Source organism: Bombyx mandarina, chromosome 06 (genome assembly GCF_030267445.1).
Source record: "Bombyx mandarina strain Sakado chromosome 06, ASM3026744v2".
NCBI lineage: Eukaryota > Metazoa > Arthropoda > Insecta > Lepidoptera > Bombycidae > Bombyx > Bombyx mandarina.
The window spans coordinates 7697203-7719364 of record NC_143213.1 but is presented as its reverse complement, the minus strand read 5'-3'; the positions used below and the strand labels follow the sequence as shown (position 1 = coordinate 7719364).

The 22162-nt window shown below is 37.6% G+C and overlaps 2 protein-coding genes across 2 annotated transcripts in view; both read left to right on the top strand.

Moving 5' to 3' along the window:
• The window catches only part of Yip1d1 (Yip1 domain-containing 1), a 46674-nt gene that overhangs the window by 19856 nt on the left and 4656 nt on the right, over positions 1-22162 (top strand).
• Positions 967-21321, top strand: LOC114248113 (uncharacterized). Its single transcript, XM_089728274.1, is given in 12 exon segments — positions 967-1433; positions 1633-1725; positions 6326-6438; positions 8041-8128; positions 9351-9430; positions 10944-11084; positions 12656-12763; positions 13402-13519; positions 15251-15309; positions 18089-18201; positions 18204-18228; positions 18858-21321. Coding segments are annotated over 12 exon segments (2304 nt in total). The 5' UTR covers positions 967-1332; the 3' UTR covers positions 20123-21321.

Genomic DNA, 22162 nt, shown 5'->3' with positions numbered 1-22162 from the left:
CTTTGTACGAAAACTAAAAGAAACTGAATAAGGAATGAGACGAACATTGACACAATTAGATGCGATGAAATGCAATAATCTCTTCACAAAGTAGTGAGAAGAGAAAACGAAAAGGTTTAAAATTTCAACGTTTAACATTTATTTCAACATTTTTCTAGAACCTTAAGATGCTACACCACTTTTTGTAAGTCTTGTGTAAATAAGTCAGAGTCCAGCTTAATCGAGTGCAGACTTCATGAATTTCATTAAATTTCATGAAAATGAACTTCGCGCTTTTTGAGGCTGACGGTAATTAATTTAGTGTAGTCTAGGGGGGGAAAATCAATAAATAAAAATAAATCCATTTAATTCTGTGAATCATAACAAATTTTTTTTCATAAAAGATTATCTTGTAGTAACTTTTTCAATTTAAAAAACTTTTAAGGTAGGTAGGTAGGTACATCCAATACCGTCTTTACCATAAGGGCACACGGGGCCCGTGCCCAGGGCCCCCATTGTCAGGGGGACCCGAAGAACCGACAATTTGGTTACCAATTGTAGTCGAGAGAGGTCATTTTCGCAGCTTATGAGAATAAAAAATGAATTGCGAACAACAAGGTTACAAGAACGGCTGAGTAATTTGTTAATTAAGGGCATAGAAAGTGATATCTTTAAAAAAATTTACTTTAAAGATATAATGGAATATTTTGCTCAACAGAAATCTCGAAAGAAACCATTATCGTTATCGTAACCAAAAAACCAGCAGTATTCTAATATAATTAATAATAATGTATCATACTGTATTTGATTACTTAAATAAATGGTCATACTCAGTAAAAAAATGTTATTATAATTCGCTTTTTTTACTTTCCAAATCCAAAGGGCCTCAAATTCTTGTGTGCCCAAGGGCCCCAGCCTAGTTTAAGACGTCCCTGGGTACATCAACTCCTAGTCGATCCACGCTGGCAGCACTGAAGTGAATTTATTGGTATTGTTTGGCCTAAAGGTCTAGATTACAGGCCATAAACTCAAAAAAAATTATATTGGTGTTGTTGAGGCGAAAGACGTGTTTGAAGTCTTGAATTGAAAATCAATTAAGTTATTAGTATGTCCAAGCAAGTGCAGACGATTCTTAAAAGTGAATTAATATGTTCTTTATGTAAACAAACAACTTAAAAGTGTATGTGTTGTGGACGTCTGCAGTGTCCTACATTTTAGACTACTCAAATGGAAGAAAGTTGTATGCCAAGAGCGTTTCATTTCAAGGGAGTGACCTAATATTTAGCACATTTAAGATGCTACCTCCGTGATGGAGTAGTATTTCTGACTTAAAAAAAAATAAGAACTCTTGTTATGTATACTATAGTAGAAATTTTTTTAAGTGTAGGGGTGCTAGTCACTCTTATAACAGCACTATCAGCCTGTGTCTGTGGATGCAAGAATTCTAATCAAAAGTAAGTGAAAATAAACGATAGAAATATAACTTTATTTTTTTAACATACCACTCAATGTAATTTAAAACATAATGTTACTGAAATTCGTTTTTGTATAATTACTGCTAATATAAAAACATACAATGTAAAAGGATTTACTCAAGATATAAATAAAATGATAATTTTATGAGTAGAGTGATAATTTTTTTACATTTAACAGAAATGAATTGCTTGGGACAGCTGGTGTTGTCAAAATACATTTTGATGAGGAGGCTCCGTCTCCAACACCTACCACTCCCGCCTCAATTAAACGGTTTGTCTTCAAAATTGGCATGCCCTAAACTAGAACTAAAACATGGGAATTGCTACTAAATGTTTTATAGTAACATTTTTATTTCATTTTAAAGTTTCATAATAGCATGCTAAATGTTAGAAAAAATATTTATTTTGTTTTTAACATTTCTATATGTAGTTTTTAGGGCAATTAATTGATATCCCATATCGGGATTGTTTAGTGGTTTCTATTATCCACATATTATAATTTTGCTTGGAGACCTATAGTAGATGAATTACGCACCTTATGGAAGGCTGGGCTAGTCAAGTAGGATGGACTTTCCACTGGGTGCAATAATTTTTTTGCCATGTAGTTAAATCTTTAGTAATGGTCCTTAAGGTATGAAAAGTATTCACCTTAAGGTAAATGATTTGAATTCCTGATATTTCTCTAATCAACCAAACAGTTATGTTTCATTAATTATAGATTTGATGGTGACTTGAATTTTTAGTAATGTGATAAAATTATTGAAGAATATTTTCATATTCATATTATTTCCTGACCCGTTTCCTAATTGGTTAAGTTGGTGCAACATGTATCCACATTGTAGTTTGATTTGTCTTATAGGATAATTACCAACCATCCTAAGACAATATACATAGCCACGTTGATTACTGCAAGTTCGTCTACTATGATTTCAATCAAATGCCACTACTATTTTAAATTCCACTAAATATTCCTCTTTTTATTTAGAAAGTTCGAAACATTCTTCTAAATATAAAACTTTTAAAAATAATATTATTGATAAAAATCGGAAAAATATCATGGATGTTTTAAAATTACTGTTTTTTTTTGTTAAATGATTTTACGGTGGAACGAGCTCACGGTCCGCTTAGCATTAAGTGGTTACTGGAGACCAAAGACATCTACAATGTAAATGCCGCCTCCCAAATTGAGACATCAGTTGTAAGGTCTCACTTTTAACAGTACACTAGCTGCCCTACCCTTCAAACTGAATCACATTAATGCTTCATGGCAGAAATATGTAGGGTGTTGATACGTACTGGATTACTCACAAAACGTCCTACCACCAGTAATATTATAATGCCTTTATTGAATAAATATATATCAAGACAATCTAATCTACATTCAATACAGTGTTATGTATGCAAGAAACAATTTATGAGACAAGGACACTGGTCCAAACCACACCAAAATTGTATCTCAATTTTTGGTTTTCTTAAGTTCTCATCACTCATCTTTTGTAATGGAAATTATCCAATCTAATGACAAAAATATGTGAGATGAAAGGTACAAATATCTTTAAAATAATAAAATGCTAGGTTTGGGCCATTGAATGTAAAATGTTCATTAAATTTAATTGATTATACTTCCAACTATGGGAGCTTGATTGGTCAGTTGATGACACACTACATTTAACCAGAATGTCAGTGACTAAATTGCTTGTTAAACTAATTAGACCTTTGAATATGATATATACTGCATTGTACTGCTATTATTCTTGGGATTTTCAGTGTTTTTATAGTTATAGTTTGTATGCCTATCAATCAGATTATATGAATATATTCTCAACACAAATACATATACACAAAGTTCCATTAGCAAATCAATGAAAAATGAAAACTCAGGTACCAATGGTTGGATAGTGCATAGTCACTGTGGATACGAGTTGGCTAGCCTGTTGCGGCCTGCCCGCATAGGGGAGTGCCGTGTCTTCGTCACGCAAATCACTACCGATTAATGACGAGCGATACTCGCAGAAGATCTACGAGAGATCTACATTACCTTGCAGAAACAGGCAGTGCGGCGGAACATGAGAGAGAGAGAGCTCTTTTCTATCTGCACCAGCTCGTCACTAATGGGCCTATATATTTAGGATATTTACGAGTATCTTTGGCTACCTTGGTTGGATACTGTCACACCCGAGACTCAGCCGCGATTTGTTGTCAGCTGAACTCCAATATACCGCTCATATCGCCCCCACCGCGCAGGTGCTATGCGACGATTTCATTATGACCGAATGAAAAGAGCACTTGAGTAGAAGAGTCAACAGTAAAAAATTTAATGTTTTCATTGTACCACCAATATTTATTTTTTGTTACTCCACAAGACTTCGAGCCCCGAGCTCTCCAGTTGCTAAGTCCTCATAGATATAAAAAGGTTATTGTATTTCTGCTGTCCAACTCCATCTAACAATGGTTAAAAAGAATTGGTAGCGTTGTATTTAAAAAAAAATTGATGTCTCAACGATGCTCGGCTGCAATCGCACTTGAGTTGAGTTACGAGACGATCACGAATCACGATTGCAAAATCTCGAACATTGGGTCCCGGGATCGAGGGCAGGTGGCGGTGCCCTAAAGACATCCTAGGGCTCGCGGTCTGCTCGCAACATCTGGAGAGAGTCGAGTCCCACATACCCCACGTACCCCCATACGAGTCTACGTGAGCTCCTAAGAACGAGCGACTGAATGTACTCACGAGTTCGGTCACTAGTAACAATTGAATGTCTCGATTAAGTTACAGAGCGAACCGATTGTATTTTTGTACCAACTACGATTATTTCGCATCGAACTCGCCTATCACTCACTACATTTAACTCTGCCGTGAATAGATCCCGGGGGAAGTAGTAGTAATGTCTAAGAAATTTCTTGGATACTTAAGAGGATCCAGATTAAAAGCCCCTTTTAGTGAGTGACTTAATTAATACATACAGTGAAAAAATAAAGTTGTAATATTTTTTCTATCGCAAATAAAGAAAACCTTTAAATCTGTTTAGTTTAATAAAATGATAAAATACATATTATGTATGTATCTATGCAGTATAGTGTATAATTTCACATTTATTAAACCTGAAAGGTAGAATATAAATGAAAGTGCTCACTTTCATTATTACCCATATCCAGTAATTGATATCAATCTCTAGCTTTAGTTCAATTTTGGTTTTAATTAAGGATTCTTGTGAATGAAAAAAAAATTGCAACCACACATTTGTCGTCTAGGTACCTCAATGGAACAACCAAAAGCTACAATCAGACTATCGTCTCTGGTCTCTCTTCTTTGAGTGATGAACCAGTTTTTATATAAAAATATTTTTTTATTTTGTATTCTCATATCAATAAAAATACATTACTTACGTTAAATTAGCAAATGTGGTAAACTTTTATGTATTAAGGAAAATTCATAAAACTTAACCTTAATGACATTAGCTGCATACATACTAATGTTACCGCTCGAGTGCTTGCATATAATCTTATGTATTAATATATGTTAATAAATAGGTAGTAAATAATATGTTATTAGACAAATAACTGCATAAAATCTCCTTATAGCTTTACGTATTTCAATTTCTAAACCAAATTTAAGTTCGGAATCTAATCACGCTTTATTAGTGGCGCCTACTAATGCATGCAATTGTTATCTTACACTACGAAAGGATTAAGATTAATTTTACGTAAGCAGTGCGGGAATAACGCCGCCGAATTTAAAATTATTCTTAAAGAAACAATCAATTCAGCTTTAGAAGATAACTCTTGATTACACGGCTATAAACAGTGATACATAATTATAAAATGTCGTAAGTAATTAGTACAAACGATAAACTTTAAGCAGAAAATCGCTGTTATCGATTCCATTTCCGCTATTAAAATTCCTCGTATGAGGTACTTATTAGGAATTTTGTATTCATGTTTCAAATTCAAAAATGAACATCCTTCATTTCGCCGTATATCATTTCTAGACAGTCTACGCGGAGACTATTCGCAATAACAGCTGTAATGGAAATATTTCATCAGTATAATAATTTTACGGTAAAACTTTGCGTGACCCATGCGAACTGTAACTGACAAGGTTATGACGTGACATGCTACAAAAACTAACTGACGCTAGAATGCTTTAGGAAAACCAATAATTCTTGAAATGCATACTTGTAGATTCTTTCTTGCAAATAATTCTCGTAGCAGGTTCGCGAGTAAAAATGTAATTAAGGCTGATACTACACGGGTGGTTCTCCTGCCGCGGGAATTCGCACGACAAAGCTGCCGCAGACCATCAAACTACACGGATTGTGGTTTTTAGCTGTCTCTTGTTCATTCCAACATGGATCCGCCAATGATAACTGCCCTTGCAGCTGTATTATTAATAGAATTATTAGAAAATAAAGTAAAGCGCAATGTTTGGGTGGAATCCGTGTTAAATAATTGGTTAACTTCGGGAATATTTCATTCCTTGTTTAGTGCACACCGCGATAACTCTCATAAGTTCTTCTCGTACTACAGAATGTCTGTGAACTCATTTGACGAACTTCTATCAATGTCCCGTGCAGAATGACGCAAATAGTGGAAAACCGCCCGTGTAGTTTGAAGGGGCGGTTGTCAGCGGAGGTTTGACGCTGCATGCGGCAGTCGTATTTCGCCCACCTGTGAACCGCGGTGGGAAATGGCGCAGTGTAGTATGCGGCATACAACTTCTATATTAAACTGTGTCTAGTGCGGTTCAGAAGCGGATTCCCGCGGCGGGAGAACCGCCCGTGTAGCATTAGCCTTATATTTTTATCGTACTTTTCAAAGTATTGGGCCGCACATAGCACACTGTTAACTTCATGTCAATATTTTATTTGAAGGGCATCGACGCAGAATAGTCAGCGGAGCCTACCAGAAATACCCCAGCCGGTCGGCAGGCACGACAGCGGAGACACGGCATCTGAAATCTATGCTACGGTGAATTTGGTGGCTGGTGAATAATTTCTTGTTTGAAATTTTAGGCTTGCTCTTTAAATTTTCTTAAAAAAACATAGTATTGTTATTTTAACAGTTAGTAATGTTATTGAGAATTTTAGTGAGATTTTAATATGGGTACTAAAAGTTCGTTTATCCTTGTTCGACAGGAATAATTAAAACTAATATTTATTCTATATACAAATTGACTAAATATCAGTTATAGAAATTAGAGAGTTATAAGCATTCATATTGGCCGTTTAAAATAAATAGAAACGCTGCTTGTCCTATTGTTGTAAAGGATCTCAAAAACTTATATTAAATTATATTAAGAAGTTTTCAAACATTTGGCACTTTCTATAGGCTTTGTTTTTAGGCAGTTTCCCGGCAACCCGAACACAGCTATTCTGCTTACAGAGAACCACTTTTCATTATACTCCAACGGCATTTCCTTTGCACGAGGCAATCGGCTTTTTTTTAAACTAATTGGTGCAATAGCGCACTATTATGAGTAAACTAACGTCAAACCTTGACGCTAATTCCCTGCCTAGTAAATGTTCAGTACAAAGACGATTAAATCATTTATATTGCTTTTGATATTGCGAACCCTGTGCTTGTCAAATGTGTGAGAATTATGAATTAAAAAAATAGTATAGGTAATACACCTTTTGGGAAGGAAAATAAGAAAAGCCTCAGACCACATGTAATTGTTGGCGGAGGCGAAGCCAAGGTCGACAAACATGTGATCTGAGGCTTACTTTTTTACTTGCCAAGGGCTGTATACAATTTTTTTGTCCGACAAAGGCGGAAAGCGCCAACTTTGTTTAGCGCAGCGGGAGGAAAGTTGCCACTTTCCACCCGGAGGGGAAAAAAAACAATTATGCAATATAATAAATATTTTAATTGTTCTATATTTTATCTTAATTGAAAGTGTGGTATCTTCACCTAAATCCTTAATAATAGTTTTTTTTCCAATTCCAATTATTTATTATTCCAATTTCTTTAAGTTCAAATGTGCCTTAAACCAAACCAACTAATAAGTTTATTGTGCAGTACCTTCGAATAAATTGACGTAACACCTTAAAGGCCAAGGCAGTCATGACTCTGTTACTCCTTCGGACTTGATAAATGATTTTGTTCACGCATACAACCGTGTTCGCCTCAAAACGAGTACAAAATTTACATCAACAACATTGTTAATCATTTGTTATGTCAATTTTACACTAGCGCCTTTATTCATCATATACATTATTCATGAGTCAGAAGAGAAATACTAAAACGCTCGTATCGAATTGTAGGTGAAATATTGTCCTCATAAAAATTTGCATTTTACCGAAAATTACAATTGCAATGTACAATTATGTACGGTTTGAGTACATGTGATAACTATCAAGATTTTAACGTTTTTCGTATCTGCAATATTTATTTTTTTGCTACCGTGTCACCCTTGAAATATGTTGATCAGATAAGAAGCATTCATTAATAAGATTTATTTCGATAGCATAATTACTCCAATCATGTAATAATATAAAAATTGCCGGTACACAGAATTTAGTTCAATCGATTAATCGGCAGTTTCAATTACTTATATTTTCCATAATCAGTCCTTTGTTATCAACAGCTAATAAGACAGTAGCGACGGCGTCGACAAGTCGGGATAATCCCTATGAACACGCATATGCCAAATTACAGAATGAAGCACAAAACGTGTAAGTATATTGAATTGAATTTTGAAGATATTACAGGTTGCAGGCATGCGTTCCTCCGCACGGATCGAATAGTGATGTACTCATGCGTTCCGATATGGTAGGATAGTTTTTATTCCAATGGTATTGAGAGTTAAATTAAAATGTCACGTATTAAGCATTTAATAAAAATTAAATATTCCGAAAAACAAGGACGTGGATATTAGAGCACATCAATGACACGCGGGCCTCTGGTTCGTGTCAGTCGCGCAGGTGGAACTTGTGTGGGGTTCAAGAACAAACCAGTAGTAAACGTCCAGCAGTTTATTGATGGTAATCAAGCGGACAGACAGTAGAATAATATTAAATAGGAACTTAAAGTACAGCGTGCAGACCGTGCAACGGCACCGAGACGAAAGGGAAGAGCGAACCATAGACACCTGCATTTATACACAATGCAGGGCATTCAATATCAAGCCAAGATTTAATGCATACCTATTCACTAACATTCTTAATAGTGGAGAGGCTTTTTGGTGAGCCAAATATTCTGGGGGAGATGAAGGCGAATGGCTTGGGCATGTAGTGCGTATGGAGCAGGATTGGTCTGTGAAACGGGTGTACGCGGGTGTACCTAAGGGACGCCGCTCCGTAGGGAGACCTAAGTACCGCTGTAAGGAAATTTACGTGAGCTCCAAGTGTCGGACTGGCAAGGTGTTGCGCAACGCCGGCATGAATGACAACGTTTATTGTCGGAGGCCAAGACCCACTTCGGGGTCATAGCGCCAGCGCAGTAGTAGCAGTATTAAATAAGCTTAATAAAGCATTCACGTTGTGATGTCCATGATATTCATAAACTATTTAACACCGTGTAGTTCAGTAAATAATATGATACAACAAAATAACATTGGTTATAGTTTCATTGCAGTTTGTTCAAATCTGTCTTATACCGTCTCTGCGAGCAAAAAGGCTGCAATGGGAATCGAACCAACTCCTTTCAACACGCATTGCAAAATGCAATGTGTCCATTACAAAGAAGACTGATAAAATGATTATTTTTCGTACCAGTCCGTTCATTCCCTACTTATACGATTAATTGATCTTCCATTACCACAAGAAACATATATTACTCTCTTGTAATATCTTACATTCGCATCGCAAGTAAAGTAGGCCGCTTGTACCGTCCAAAGTTCTCCGAACATGCAGACGTGCTAATAAATTGAGTTAATATCGATAATTTTTTTTCCAGAACTGTTGAAATAACCCCAGAACAGAGGTCTAATGATGAATTGCCAATAGACGAAAGAGATGCGGCACAAAATACAGCTGGTGCGTTAACTATACATATAATGGTCGTAGGACCTGCTTATATTTACTGGTGATAGGACCACTTGTGAATCCGCGCGGGTGGGCACCACCGCCCTGCCTATTTCTGCCGTGAAGCAGTAATGCGTTTCGGTTTGAAGGGTGGGGCAGCCATTGTAACTATACTGAGATCTTAGAACTTATATCTCAAGGTGGGTGGCGCATTTACGTTGTAGATGTCCATGGGCTCCAGTAACCACTTAATACCAGGTGGGCTGTGAGCTCGTCCACCCATCTAAGCAATAAAAAAAAAAAAATATAGTTTTATTATATTCATTAAAGCTTTCTATTACTTAAGAAGAATCGCGTGTAGGCGAAATCGCGGCTCATCTAGTAGACGGTAAACGAAGCTCATATCGACTGCAAAGCAAACACATCTGCTCACTTCGAAATAAATATCAGATAAAATATGTATTGCACTGTCACAGCGGCTGCCCTAGATCTGAACAGATGATTACTTAGTCGCAAAAACAGGCAAGATGGAGGTACCTACCAGTGTGGTTTCTCAAAATACCTTTAAAATGTCTCTCATTTCTCTCATAACGAACGAATCATATGCATACTAATGTTATAAATGCGAAAGTGAGTTTGTTTGTTTGTTACGCTTTCACGTTTTAACTACGTAACAGATTATTGTCGAGTTTTGCATACACATTGTCAGGGGCACAGAAAAAATATTTGGGGCGGGGTTGGAAGTGTTACTTCTCATCCAAAGGAAAAGACTATTCTATATATAACAAAAAAATACATATTTTATGAAACTTTTCTTACACGTATGGAAAACAGATGATAAATATTTACGTACTTCGATAAATCACAGAAATTGTACAAAATACAAATCGCTTTGGCCATAATAAAATTAACATGCGCAAATACACCAATGGACACGATATTAATATCTTGCATATATTAATTAATATGTATAAGACTTAATTAGATCAATACTAGTGACGCAGTAGCAGTACCTACTTGTCTCGTTTTCCATACTAATTACTAACATATAAAATACAGTTAATTGACGTTAATTCTAATGATATCAGTTGTTTTGCTTAATATGCAACGCCAATAATTATGCATGTTCTACTGAAACTTCGAATTCATGTCTCAATGTAGGTGGCGGTATTTACTTTATTGATGACTACGGGCCCCGATGAACGCTTAACAACAGATGGGCCGTGAAGTGGTTCACACATCTAAGCAATATATATATATCGAGAGGCTATTTGGTTTAAGAGACATTTATGTAACTTTATAGGATAGCTTAAAATTTGGAAAAAATATCGTAACAAAAAGTTGGAAGTTCAATTAAAAACATCGAATCGTTGATGCTAATATCAAATAATACGCAGCTTTAATTGCAAAGATAAATGTTGCGTGTTAACCGAAATATCGCTTAAGCCAAATAGCGTTTTATCCGTCTATATATTATTATAAACTACTGCAACGTTATCGATTTGAAGTTTTGTAACGTTTGCAGAATCCGTTGTGATATCGGCTTCGGTAGCTATTAGCGGACAGCTGCCGTCTAGTCAGGAACTGCCCTATATAACCCCGCCGTCGCCACGACCCAGCGCGGAAACGGCGACACACTTCAGCGGCGATTCAACAGATTCCGCAAGTAAGTAACAAGCAATCACGAAATACCACTAAGAAAGAAAGAGAAAGCAATAGTGTCGTTTCATTTGATTGAATTTGTACCTTTTAATAGACGCTTTATTTATTTATTTATGTACACGCAAAAAAGAAGACATAGTACAGAGTAATAGGAAAATTATGTACAAAGGCACTGCTTATTTATTTAAGAAATCTCTTCCAGCAAACCTGCGAGAGGATTATGAGAATAATAATTAAAAGTGATCAGTGTGTGTAGAACAGCTAAAATAACAAATACAACATGAGAATTATAGTATTGCACATACACATAGCAAATATTGTTAAACTTGAATACAAAATATTATAAGTAGCACAGTATATACGAAGAGTATAGAACAATGATCATTCGGTTGATGACAGATAGAATTGTTTGACCTGTCGCTTTATGATTTTATGTTTTGTAGTTCAATAAACTTATTAGTTACAACCGCATCGTGATTGATGTCAAACGAGACATCATTTATTATTGATAAATAAGTATCATTAGTGGATAAGTGGACTTAAGTGCAGGTGTAATGAAAAAATCTTTGTCTCTTTCTCGCATGCTCTCTTATAATAGCGGTAAAATCAAAGACAATGTAAATGCATCATTGATGGCTAATTTTTTTAAATATATGAGGCTACTTTACTTACTTCAAGATTAGATTTTGGAACATTGATTATAGTGATGTAGTACACTAGGCGTTAATACAGGTGGATGTCATACGAGCAACTGTGTAGCATCATCACTTTAGAAATTATTTTTAATATTGTTATTAATTGTAAACAGATTGTAATGAAACTACCGTAAAATATTATCTAATTAACAACCCAATTTTTTTATGCAAACGACATTCAAATTGGCCGAATAATTATGAGAATAAGTGTGCACAGAACCACAGACAAAAAGTATTTTATTAATTTTTTGTGTATATATGTACAGATAAGATGCAAAAGTATAATAAACGTCCTCTAATGATAAGATCGATTCGATTCTAAACGATAATGTAGGCGGCATGTTTAACGCTATGCATGTATACGCATCTATGTATATACATATAAATATACAGAATTATAAATGAAATCAATTGTAATTCTCAGAAATCAGAAAATTGCATTTCAGATAAAAATCTATATAATATGTGACCGGCGTGTTTATTGTACACATATCTTACTTAATCTTTCGATCTCACTTATTGATTTATTTCGATTCGTAGATTTTTGTAAAAAAAACTTTTAGTGTAAAAATATATGTAGAGTGAACTAAAAGTTATGAATGTTAATCTATAATTTTTCTATTGCTATTTTAGGCATACGAGCATACGGCTCATGGTAAGTAGTCGCCGTCGCCCGTGGACATCACCAATGCCACGGGCACAGATAAGCCGCTGCCTAAAATCGCAGTAGTAATCATACTTAGTATCCAATAACTAGAATGACTGTACTTAAATAAGAGAAATTTATTACATTATTGTTTGTGTGGCATCCATGGCACGCATGTGGACCACGATTGCGACGCGTAACATTTACAGCTTGTTTTTCGTTTTTGTTTTACAGAGGGATATACAAGCATATCAGTACGTGAACCATTAAGCAATATCAGAGCTCAGAGCACGAACAAGCCGCCAACACAGCCGCACTACGCCACAGTTTCCGATGATTCAGGTGGGTTTGATAGTAATTAAATAATTAATTAAAGCTACGTTTACGGTTTAATCTTGGGTTTGTTACTCTTGTTATATTAGTTTTGACGTTTCGTAACTCTTTAAGATTTTTGTGGCCACGACCATGTATCAGTCGTCTGTAGTATAATGACAATTAAAGTCGATACACGGAAACCGAAGAAAATATTAATTAAAATATTTCCGTTGAGTCACATTTTTTCTAATAGCAAAATACGTTTTTTTTTATTCGCCGCTCTTATTGTGAACCCGCACGGGTAGGTACCACTGTCCTGTCAATTTTTGCCACTAAGCAAACATATCTTCCGGTTTCAAGTTTCGACTTCACGTTTTATTCACGAGTTTCTACCTAATTACTGCCAGTATCTAGATCTACTTACTACTAGTCGGGTCGTGAGCTAGTCTACTCATCAACGAAACCAAGAAAAGTCATTACAATACGTAGGTAGTATTTCCTAATTTTTTCTTTGCTTTTATATCATTAGGTAAGGTCTGCGCAACATGTATATAGCTATGTAATTTAATTTGACTTAGACTTTTATTACAGACAACTTGCTAGACCTCAACGTTCCTTGGAATTGGTTAAATCAATGTCTGAAGGTGTATTTATTGTCTGTGCAGACGAGACGTACGCTGCCATCGAGGAGGCGAGCGTCGGTGAAGGTTCGGACACGTACGCGCAGATCGCGCCCGAGCCGCGCCGCCGGGGACTCGCTGCGCTCGACGCCGCGCACACCAGGTCATACGCACGCACGACATGCACACGCGCACGAACACACACCCACGCGCACGCACTCACAGCCACGCGCACGCACTCATAGCCACGCTCACGCACTCACAGCCACGCGCACGCACTCTCAGCCACGCGTACGCACTCTCAGACACGCGCCCGCACTCACACGCGCACATACTCACAAACACGCGTATGCACTCACACACACTCGCACGCACTCACACACACTCGCACGCACTCACACACACTCGCACGCACTCACAGCCACGCGTACGCACTCACAGCCACGCGTACGCACTCAGCACGCGCCCGCACTCACACTCGCACGCACTCACACACACGCGCAAGCACTCACAACCACGTGCTCGCACTCACACACACGCGCACGCACTCACACACACGCGCACGCACTCCCGCGCACGTGCACGAACTCACACACACGAGCACGCACTCACACACACGCACACGCACTCACAGCCACGCGTACGCACTCAAAGCCACGCGTACGCACTCTCAGACACGCGCCCGCACTCACACTCGCACGCACTCACACACACGCGCGCGCACTCACACACACGCGAACGCACTCACACACACGCGCAACTCCCGCGCATGCGAACGAACTCACACGCACGAGCACGCACTCACACACACGCGCACGCACTCACACACAAGCGCAACTCCCGCGCACGTGCATGAACTCACACGCACGAGCACGCACTCACACACACGCGCACGCACCCCCATACACGCGCACGCACTCACACACACGCGTACGCACTCACACACTCGCGCAACTCCCGCGCACGCGCACGAACTCACACGCACTCACACACACGCGCACGCACTCCCACGCTCGCGCACGCACTCACACACACGCGTACGCAATCACACACACGCGCAACTACCGCGCACGTGCACGAACTCACACGCACTCACACACACGCGCACGCACTCCCACGCTCGCGCACGCACTCACACACCCGCGTACGCACTCACACACACGCGCAACTCCCGCGCACGCGCACGTACTCACACGCACGAGCACGCACTCACACACGCGCACACACGCGCACGCACTCCTACGCTTGCGCACGCACTCACACACACGCGTACGCACTCACACACACGCGCAACTCCCGCGCACGTGTACGAACTCACACACACGCGCACGCACTCCCACGCTCGCGCACGCACTCACACACACGCGTACGCACTCACACACACGCGCAACTCCCGCGCACGTGTACGAACTCACACACGCGCGCACGCACTCCCACGCACGAGCACACACGCGCACGCACTCCCACGCACGCGCACGCACTCACACACACGCGTACGCACTCACACACACGCGTACGCCACATCGGCGTCCCTAGTTAGGCACAGTCTGAGCATGAGAGTCGCTTGGTTGAAAATATAATAACTGTCGCTTTAGTGGGTTCAACTCCCACACTCCGCACTTAGATGTGATCATTCAAATTACGAACAAAAAATCGAAACCAAAATGGGAGCGGTGTTTTTTTGGTGTAAATAGATATAGTGTGAATAGAGATAGTTTCACAAATATGTCATTAATTAAGCAATGCAATTTCAAACCTTAAAATTTTATCATCACTTGTAGCGCGGTATCGGGATTTTTGTCGGATCTCTTGTAGATAGACAAAAAATCGGAACGCATTAACTCAACCTTGTTATTTTTTTCACTTCATAACAAATTAAATTAATACATTTCAGGCGAAGCGCACCACCGGAAATCGGAGCGACGCCATCAAACGCTACACATTCCAGACAAGGTGAATCCTCAATATCACCATACTAACAATAAATACAATAGACCTACTATTTCTTGTATTGTTTTCAAACTAGCATAGCCGCTTGATCTCTGTCTGTATGTCTATTGATTTCTTCGTAGTATACAGATACAAAATGTTATTATGTAAACAGGCCGTATAAAATCTGAGCGAATACAGTAACCCCTCCTGTAACGTGGTACTCTTATAACGCATTTTCATATTACGCGATTTCAATCCCCCGTATAACACGGACATTACGGTAAATTTATAATGATTTTTACAGTTCATAATTAGCTTCGCGTAGCTTTGCACGTGTGTCAATTGTGTTATTTCAAAATTAAATTATTTTTTGTATATTGAATGATGCAGGCTAAAAAAAACGTAGGCAGCGGCTTGGCTCTGCCCCTGGCATTGCTGAAGTCCATGGGCGACGGTAACCACTCACCATCAGGTGGGCCGTATGCCCGTCTGCCTACAAAGGCAATAAAAAAAAATATATATATTTAAAATAAAAATAAAAACCATTAAAAGTTAAACGTGATAAATCATTTATATGTAATGCGTTATACTGGAATACCCCTATAACCATATTTACTATGATACGGACTACGGTTATTGTAGGCACCCCAGGAAGCGTTTCGGTCATAGTGCTATCCACGTACGATAGGTGGCGCTCGACAACTCAAGCAATTTATATTTTTGATACAAATATCGAGTCACATCAAACGCGATCACAACGTTTCCCGAACTATTAATATTTTTACGACGCTGGGCACCCCGAGTAAGGATTGGCCACGGCATAAACTTCTCCGGTACGTGGTATCCTACTACTACTACTATTATTTAAATTGCCTGGATACGCAGATTGATGCGAACTTTCGACTGGAAAGAGGCCGCAATTACTCATTGACAATGTCAATGTCAGAAGTTCAACCGCCTACCTAAAATTAATCGGTCGTCTTCTTCATTTAATTCTGCCGTATGAATTCACGTTTTACTGTCTAAAGATACAAGAGACCGTCCTATACGAGGAGTGTTGTATCCGCTCAGTTATGGTGTAGGTATAAAAAAAAGTTTAAAAAAACTAAACAAAATACGCTTTTATAGAAAATCCAATTAAAAAATAGAAAATAAAATTTAATAAATTTGAATTAAAAATAGTGTAAGAAAAATTATTTTATTGTATTAAAAGCGTGGGGTGCATGGTATCAGTAGTTATAAATATTTTATGAACATATATGAGTAGAAGGGTTATTTTGATAATATCCTAAAAAGCACCGCACGCTTTTTTACAATAAAATCATTTTTTCTTACACTCACTATTTGTAATGCACATTTGTTGAAATTTATTTTTCACTTTTTTATTGAATATCAATTTTTCATTATTTTTTTAAATACTGAATTGTCATCGGTTCTTAATAAGTATACCAAAGGACAATGCCCAAAAGTGGGCCAACTTCATGACAAAACTATTTGTACTTGAAAAACTATGCCTTATTTTTTCATGTTGTTTAGTTTATGTATCAACATTTCTTTCACCCTGGCATTGTTTTACAAAAAAATAAATTACTTATTTGATAACATCCCAAAACTGAGTGCCATAGTTTTTAAATTCGCCAATAGACAAAGGGAAAATTAGCCCATACAGCCTTATAGTAAACTTATATGCTGACAAACGAAAGAGTTGTCTGTGACTTGAACAACAAATTTAAAAAATTGCTAATGGTTATAATTCACAGACTTTTTAGTTTATTGTTGTTCAATTCAATATTTATGTATTGTAATAATAATTATTACTTAAAACCATGAATTATTTAATATTTTTAGATATTAATGATTCCATTAGTAAAAATCTCAATGGCCTACCATTACTCTATTCTTATTATATATGATCAGAGAGTTTTGGCAGCAACCCGAGTAAAGCGTCACTTGAAGTTTTATTTTATGTTTTTTTAATAGCTTATTGTGATGTATAATATACAAATTGGGTGTTGTGTTGTGTATTAAATGTCAATAATCGTTGTTCACGATTATTGAGGCATTGGAATAAAACTGTGGCTAACATAGCAGTGACTGTTTTTTTTTTCAAGATAAAAGGTCTGCGGAAATTCACGCTCACTCAATGTGCTATTCATCAAGTTGACGTCAAAACTCTCAAAAAGCAATAAAAAGAAATACACCGGATTTTTATTAACATAAAAATATATAAAAATATAACTATGACAGACTAGGCTGTATAGGCTACGCTCTTTGCCTGCTTGTTGTCGAATTTAAAAACAACAACAACAATATCGTTGCCGGCTTCCGGATTTCATTTCATTTTATTATTATTATGAGGATATAATAATAATAAAATGTACGTAAGGGCTTATTTCTAGCAACATTAACCACAATTAACTTATTTAATACTGTAAATAATGATGAGAGCGATTATTGATTTCGAAGAAAACAATTAACAACTTAATTTTAGCTGCAGAAAAAAACAGATTTCTTTTAAACCTTGGTGAGAATATAAAAATCGTTTTCTGAATATGAAACGATATTTCCTTGTCTATCAAATTAAGTTAAAATCATCATTACCCGACAACTTTTTTTAGGGGCCCAAACGCCCATAGAAAATGGGCATTGTCCTTTAGAGTTAATCCGACGTTTTGAAGGGGGTCAAAAATCATGTTCAAAGATTCCGTTACATACTAACATACATACGTCTGAAGCTAATAAAAGCGTTTTAAAAATTAAATAACGAGAGCTGAAGTTAAATTAGTTTATGATTCCTCAGCTTCGTCGTCGTCGTGTTCGAACTCAACGGGCGCGCTCGGCTCCCCGAAGCCGGAGAAGCGCCAGGCCAACTCCCCGCTCCCGCCTCCGCCGCACCCCCCGCCGTCCAGCCACAGCGACACCACAGGATATCCAGCACCGGTAATCTGTTCTCGATATTCTAGAGGCTTGAATAAAATTAATACACGGAAAAAACAAACGGCTGAATCAAACCATCTAGGCTGCTTAATTGATTAATAGATAGAGAGAGAAAGGAACGAAGAAGAAAACTGAAAAGACAAATTTCTTGTTGAATCCGCCAAACTTACGTAACGTACTAATATTTAAAATGTAAATTTTGACATCATCAAAAACCGTGGATTAGATTTAAGATGTTATTAAATAATTTTACTGGCGGTAAGACCTCTCGTGAGTCCGCACGGGTCCGCACCACCACCCACCCTACTTATTTCTGTCGTGAAGCAGTAAGGCGTTCCAGTTTGAAGGGTGGGGCAGCCGTTATAACTTTACTGGGACCTTAGAACTCATATCTCAAGGTGGGTGGCTATCTCCCGTAACCACTTTACAGATGGGCTGTGAGTTCGATAATCCATCTATGCAATAAAACAATATAATAAAAATATTTTCGTTATAACGTTTAAAAACTGGTGTGCTTCAAACCGGTGGATACGATTGCTTCTGTTTATGTACGGGTTACAGTCATAATTTAATAACTATACGCATTAATATGCAGACTCGGCCTACATAATCCTTATTATATCGGATTGCAGGCGACCTCCACTTCAACCACGACAAACTCCGCCGCAGCTTAAACGAGAAGCACCAACGGAACAACAGCTGCGTCAGCTCGTCTGATTTCTACGGATGCAACTACCCAGTTGACAAGCACCGGTTTAGTTCCGGCGATCTCGTCCGACCGCTGGTGGCCAGGGAACTCAACTTCGATATCGACAAACAAGAAAACAATCCCGACAACTTGTACAACTCAATCGACGCGCCCGTCTGCAGCGACTATTCGTCAGCCGAAGCTAATACCAGCCTGAACTCGGAACGGGTCACGGAGAGTCCCTCGCGTAATGTCGAGGAAATGTACGCGAAAGTCATGAAAAGAGCCAAAGCGAGGGAAGAAGCTAGACGATCCAAAGAGTTCCAGAACGTCGAAGGTGAACCGCACCCGTCTAAGTTCCGCGGAGATGATCCCGGGTACGAAACCATCGACCGCCAGAAGTCGGTCCACCATCAGAGCCACGGCTACGAGACCATAGCGCACAAGGACCGAAACAGTTCACACAATCAAGACCCCGGCTACGAAACCGTAAAGGATTTAAAGTTAAAGGAAAAAGCTGGACCGAGTCATAATTTATTGAAACTGAATCATTTGGTGCCTGATAGCGGACCGGACAGCATCGTGAGCAGTGACATCGGCTACGAACATATCTCAAAGGCTGATGCCAACGCGTCGGATTCTGATCCTAATTATGAAGTGTTGAGAAATCAACCCCCCACTCCACCGTACGCCACGATCACGCCTAACTTCAAAAAGCAACCGACGTACTCCACTGTAAATAAGAAACCCGGGAAATACAGTAACTGGCCGGCCACTAACGAAGAACCGAACGCAGAACCCAATTACGAATCGATGCCTCACGAATCTATTTACAACACGGGCAGTGAATCTGATCCTAATTATGAGTCCGTTCGACCGAAGGATTCGAATTACGAAACTCAGGATTCGAATTACGAATCTTTGACATGTAAGGATCCTAAATACGAATCGGTTAGATCGAGAGATTCGAAATATGACTCGGTCCGATCCAAGAAAGATCCAAATTACGAAAGTGTCAAATATTTCGAACTGCCCAAAAAAGATCCACCATATGAAAAAGTTGATAATGAGGCAACGGACCCTCCTAACAACGTCGAGAGATCGGATTCTTCCGCAGGATACGAAAGGATAAACGTGCCGACCAACAGGGGTCCAAAAAACAGTATTAACGGTACCGACGCCACTGTTAGTGATTACTTTCAAGTTTAAACGCAAAGTCGTCAAGAGTATTCCAGTACGAATGGAGAGCTAGTATAAATTATTATGAATATAAATGTTCTGTAAACAGTATTCTTGTATTCGAGATTGTGTGCTTGATATTTATTTATTTAGGAGCTTAGAAAATGTCTAGGTGTATAATACCTCAACGAGAGATATGACCCATAATATCTTCCCTAGGTATCTGTGATATAAGAATATTACGAAATATTTTACGTTATTTTTAATGAAGATTTTATATCCATATTTGTAGGCATTGAGTATTTGTGTTTTGTAATCTCCAGTTAAATTATAAGTGTGTTCAATTTGTAAGATTGTTTTACACTTGCCGTTGTATTATACAGCATAATGTTTATGCCTATTATAATGTGTACAAAATGTAGATTGTGCATAGTTTTAAGTAATTTATGATTTTATTTTAATTATTTTATTATAGAAAGAATGACGCGCAAAGACAAGTCAAGTAAATTAACATCGAAACTCTTGTCTCGTTATAGTCTGATCTCTTCTTCATGATTTATAAGACAATGAACCTGCTAAGGAACAGTCATAATTCTAATACAAAAATAATAGTACAATGTGTTGAAATTTATTGTAAACACCAAACAATACTATCTCTCTTGTAAACTGTAAACAGTGAAATTGAAGTGAAGACTGTTTTTTTGACTTATTTCTGTTATTGTTTTTGTTAAATAGGGTGCATGTTTTGATTAAAAAAACATCACATCTTTAAATGTTCATAAATATTGAATATGTTCAAACATACAAGATATGTTCATTTATGTAATTATTTTTTGATTATTGCATTGTTTGTTATTTCAACGAACATTTTAGGTACTATAATTGTTTTGCTATCAACATGAACTTTAGGTTCATAATTACCTGAATACAATACCACTACCCTAAACATTAGTTTCAATACACAATAGTAACATTTTATTACCATTATTACTATGTATCTTAAAGTGATATTAATGAACACCATTTTAATATTAACATGTAATTAAATTTTATATAAATTGTTTAACATTATCCGTAAAAGCTTTAAGTGTTAACAATGTTTCTTAAAACAATTATGAAATTAACTAGTACTCTTTGTAACCATACATTCCTAATATGCCGACATATGATTCCGTATTTCATAAAATAAAGTACACACCTTAAAATGTTTGAACTATATACACTTAAAATTGTTTCATTATAATTACCCAAATTTTCTCAATACCGGGTACTGTCTCAAATTTATTTCTTAAAATCTAATGAACAAGTTCTTTATTTAAATATTTTTGTTCAACGTCCCAAAGGGTTTCTCCTGCATTGTTTTTTGTGCTCGAAACAAACTTACGAGACAGATTTTGATTTCAAAAGGGAACCGAAATAGGGTTCTATTTCGGTTCGTACTTTTAACGCACGCTCGTTTCGAATACGGGAGTGTGGAAGTTTTGTAGTATCTCTACGGAGGAGCAGTTTTAAAATATAATTACCCCTTTGTTGCCTACCTAAATGCTGGTAGCATAAGCTCGGATGGGTACGAGAGTCTACCAAGGGTAAAGCGGCGCGACCGTGAATAGATTATTAAGTGAGTATGGAAGGCTTCGATCAACAATAGTAACTAGATTTAGGGTCGCCGCAAAAATCCGTCTCGTTAAATAACAGCTCACTTGAAATGTGAGCTCTTATTTTGTTTTTGTTCACTTCAGACACAGCCAATGTCAACCCGTCTCACAATGCCGCAGTGTATATTCAAAAGTTGCAAAAAAATGCCCGAAATAGCAATTTAACGGCCGGAGTATCTTACTTTCGGTAAGTACATGAAGTATAAGTTATATTTTAAGCTTTAACCTAATAAATAATATTAAATTTTAATCAAAATTACCGATTTTTAACCACCGCTACAAAAGTTGGCCAAGGCTCGCCAACACTTGGATAAACTTTTATTTAACAGAAGAGTAAATGCATGGAGTAGATTTGTGTTGTAATAATTTTTTAAAATTTGTTAACAGTACGTCAAAATTAGTTAGTTAAAATTGG